Below are 4,184 nucleotides of genomic sequence, written 5' to 3'. Positions count from 1 at the left end.
CCAAGCTGGGAGGGAGGGAGGGAGGGAGGGAGGGAGGGAGCTGCTGTATATTGGGCCACAACATCTTATTTTGATCAAAACCAACTGAATCCAAGTGGTTGTGTTGGAGTGATCCTCACATCTGTGATGGGCAGGGGTTGAGGTTACTTTAGGATTTCTACCTTCCCTGGTCCTGATATTTATCTCTTCTTCCCCATCACCAACACTCACTTACAGTTACACATGAGTGCCTTGCTCACTGACCTTGAGAAGCCTGAGAGGCTAGAAATAACCCCCAGAGGGATACATGAGTCGGTATGACTCCGTTGTAGCCCAGCAAGGTGTATCTGCTGAGGATCTGCCTGCTATGGGTGTAAATAAAGACCAGGCGTGATATCACACTCTTATTCAGAGGACTTGGCTGGGATGTCTGTCACACAGAGTACTTGGCTTGGATGTCAGAGTCTCTGCCCTCACCTGACTTCATGTGTTTCTTTGAATAAGAGCATAAATTCTTTGGTGCTGGGGTGGTTTTTGGCATTTTTTAGGAAATGGAAGTCACCATGAAATAGCATTTCCCTGCAGAAAGAAATCTAGAAGGCTGTAGCTCATGTGCAAAAAGGCAGGCAGACATGGAGGTGCTGTCTTCCCAGCTGTGGCTGAAACCAATGAAAATGGGCATGGGGAAGAAGACAACTTTAGGGTAATATTCAAGTGTACCTAAGCATACATCTGGCTTCCAGTGTGGGCATTATGCTGCTGAAACTGGTGGAAATACTAGGGTGTGCTAAGATATATAATGAAATATCTCATGGACTTGGAGCACGAAGGAGCTACTGCTTTATTAACAGCATGAGTCTGGCAAAACCAGATGACATTTATGGCAGGGTATAGAAAATGCTGTTTCTGATAATGAAAACAATGATTCCCGAGGTTGCTAGATGTTTCAGTTATTTAAAGGAAATGTGAAAGCCATAACCCAGGAACTGTTTAATGCCATCAGCGCACTGACTGCCCTTTGGCCAGGAAGCCTGTGCTCCACTGCTGCGGGCTCTGCTGTCAGAGGTCCCAGAACAGGCTCAGGGAGGGGAAGGTGCTGCTCCTTTCCTCTCCCTCCCACAGCACCTTGCTTGGACTCTGAAGAGCACAGACATCCTAGAAAGGCTGGGATTTAAGTATCTGCTGCTCAATTGTCATTACATTTAATTGCAGAGGAACAAGAGAAGTCTGTTTAAAGGGACATCTGTCCCCAGGGAATTTCTTGCTTCTGCTTTCTCTGAACTTGTGGGAAAAACCTTATTGACTGTAAAAGAGATGAAAACAACAGGCTTCTGGAGAAATAACCCTAACATCCAGCCTGGTTGGGATGTTGGGAAGGTCTCTGCAGTAGCTGTGAATGAGGAAGGGTCCTGTCTCCCAATATCCCAGTTGTCTCCACCAGGACAGACTCTTTGCTGCTGCCCCTGCATCCCCGTGGCCTCCCACCACCCATCCAACAGCAGCCCGAGAGGGCACTCGCCATCCCTTTGACCACTTGCTAGCTCTGTCCTGTGCCTCTGAGGGACATTTTGTTTTTCCCCTGCCACAGAGTCACAACCACTGGGGAGCTCCAAGATCAGAGCAGGGTTATTTTGACCTGCTCAGCTCCAGGTCTCTTTGGGTACCACCATTACATCCAATCAGCTACCACCTCTGCAGTCCAAAAGCCAAGGCTGGGTTTTGACAGTCATTTTCTATTTTCCTTTCCCTGATTTGGAGAAAATTTGCCCATTTGTCTTCCCACACCACTGCTGCCTTTTTTCACACTGGAGTTTATGTTCTCTAGACCTTTGCAGCCAGATGCTGAGCCCGCACCTCTGCCCTGGAGTGAGGCTTTAGCCAGGTTACTACTTGCCCTTCCCTCCACCTCACATCAAGGATAGTAAAGGGTCCAGCCTTTAAAAACCTTGTAGGTGGCAGACCCTACTCCGTCCTGTCCCCTGGGGATAGGGCAGCCTGGTCCTCAGGCTGTCCTGCCCTACTGCTGGCTGCAGCCAAGGGACCACATCTACCCAGATACCCGCTGTAGCTACTGCCATGTCCCCGTGACATGACACCCTTGCTTAGCCCACTGTGGCTGTCTGTGCCTCTTGCACAGGAAAGATGCTGATCATTAAAGGTAAATTTAGTCTGAGTACAAACATAAAAAATAAGAAGGAAGCCAGTTTCTTCCCCCACTGGCTAAAAGAGTAGGGGGTGTTAAGGGACTCCCTCCCCCCACTCATGTTTGGCTGCTGTTGCCTGGATTTGCCTTTGGGTCAGTCCTGCTTGTGATGCTCAGACCCAGCATGATTTAAGCTATTAAATGCCTCGCCCAGGCAGCAGCAAAGCCTTCTGCACAGGTGGCGGATGGGTGCTCATCTCCCATCTCGGGGAAGGGGAAACTGAGGCAGACACCATGGTGCCAGTGCTGGGCAAGCCTGGGGACCGGGTCTTTCTGACCGAGCCTTTCTGCCGGAGACCCTGGCGGGCTCAGGAGCAACCTCCGTTGCAGTGCTGGGCACTCGCAGTCCAGCTCGCGGGAGCTGGATGGGGTTAATTGATCTGCTTCTGTGATGAAGCCCATCTACGCCCTGGCCTTCCTCTAAATGCTGCCTGCCAAAACAAATCAACTGGCTCCTCTCCGGGGCCACCCAGCCGCCCCGGGCTTTCTGCACATCCATTCAGTGAGTTTGGTGTCTGGCAGGCCGGGAAGGGGAGGGCAGCCCAGGCCCCTCTCCCAGCAGCTGCCTGTTTGCTGGGCACCACCCCTGCCCCGGGCTGCTCTCCCCTGCAGCTACCTGGTCCTGTCCCCATCATGGGCTGTGCCCACGCCATCGTCCTCTCCACAAACACAGCTCCATTTTCCCCCCAGATCTGACACTGCATGAAGCCCCCCTGCCTTCTCTTCCACCTCCTCGGCTACCCGGGGCCTGTTCCCACACTGCTGGCTCGTCTCCAAGGCTTGCCTTGGGATTTATAGGGCTCAGGGGGCTGGGGGCATGCGCTGACCACCAGCTCCGGTGTTTTAATTAGGGAGAGGGCAAGAAGGAAACAGCAGGGTTGCCCTGCACCTTGGCAGCCTCTCCCCCCCTGCAACTTGCCAGGCACTGGCTGATCCTGGCCGGCTGCTTCTTACCGCTTCTGCCTGACCATCCGATGCTGCTGGATCCTGTCCTGACAATCTAACCGAGAGGATCCCAAAGAAGGGACTGAGTGCCGGGGCGCCTGCGGGCACAGCGTGAGCCCAGCCAGCCCTGCGGTGCCTGCCCGTCACCCTGCCGCTGCGGTCCGGAGGAGCCGCCGAGGGTGCTGGAGCAAGTCAAAGCGCCTCTTCCCCACCTGAAGCAACATCCCTAAGCTCCAAAACACACCTCAACTCTCCCCACCCTCCATCCTCATCCCCAGTGGCTGCAACCTCTCATTCGGGCGGCAAAGATGTGATGGACATCAGGTGCGACTCTCGAACGCTGCCCCCTCTCCGGCCACCCCTTACCCTGCGCCTCGCGCTCCGTACTCACTTTCAGTGAATAGGCCAAAGCGATGAAGCCGAGGCAGCAGAAGTTGAGGTATACGAAGTTGAAGATGGACCAGAGATAATAGTCGTTCACCTCGGTGGTGTCGGGGTAGATTTCGATGACGGTGGTGGGGTTGGTCATCGTCTTCTTCTCCACCAAGTGCTTGCACGGGACCGCCGGCCGCAGGCTGTCCCCTTTGCAGCTCTTGCTCTCCATGAGATAAACGGCAGAAGAAGGAGACAGGACGGGCGAAGCTTGCCGGAGAGCCGGGGGCTTGGCGATGCAGGCGAAGCAGCCTTGCGGGGGGCCCTGGGGGGGTCTCGGGGTCCAGGCCACCCCCTCGAAGGGGCACGGTGGGCCCAGGGGGGGGTCCTGTGTCCTCTCCGTGGTGGCTGCCGCGGCCTCACCGCGCTCTGCCCTGGCAAAGCAAAAAGCCCCCCCCGTGAAAAACGGGGGTGAAGGGATGGAGAGGCAGGGGGAAGGGGAGAAGAAAAAGGGGTAGAAGGAGAGGAAAAAGGGAGGCTTGGTGGGAAGGCAGGAGAGAGAGAGGGACCGGGAGACAGAGGAGAGAGCGGGGAGAGGAGTGAGGGAGTGGGCAGAGGAGAGAGGGAGGAGAGGAGGGCAGGCGGGAGGGGGAGGAGGGAGCACCGCTACGCCCGCGGACCACGG

The 4,184-nt window shown here is 55.2% G+C and overlaps 1 protein-coding gene across 1 annotated transcript in view; it reads right to left on the bottom strand.

Annotated features, from left to right (window-relative positions):
- IFITM10 (interferon induced transmembrane protein 10) overlaps window positions 1–4,184 on the bottom strand; it is a gene marked incomplete at its 5' end in the record, with an annotated part of 10,825 nt that overhangs the window by 6,281 nt on the left and 360 nt on the right. The window contains one exon of the mRNA XM_026850457.1: window positions 3,519–3,933. Within this exon, the coding sequence (XP_026706258.1) occupies window positions 3,519–3,933 (415 nt within the window). The remainder of the gene's footprint in view (window positions 1–3,518; window positions 3,934–4,184) is intronic.

This window comes from Athene cunicularia, assembly GCF_003259725.1.
Source record: "Athene cunicularia isolate RWA chromosome 5 unlocalized genomic scaffold, athCun1 chr5_part2, whole genome shotgun sequence".
Taxonomy (NCBI): Eukaryota; Metazoa; Chordata; class Aves; order Strigiformes; family Strigidae; genus Athene; species Athene cunicularia.
Note: the sequence above shows the minus strand (reverse complement) of the source record. Positions and strands in the feature narration are given on the sequence as shown.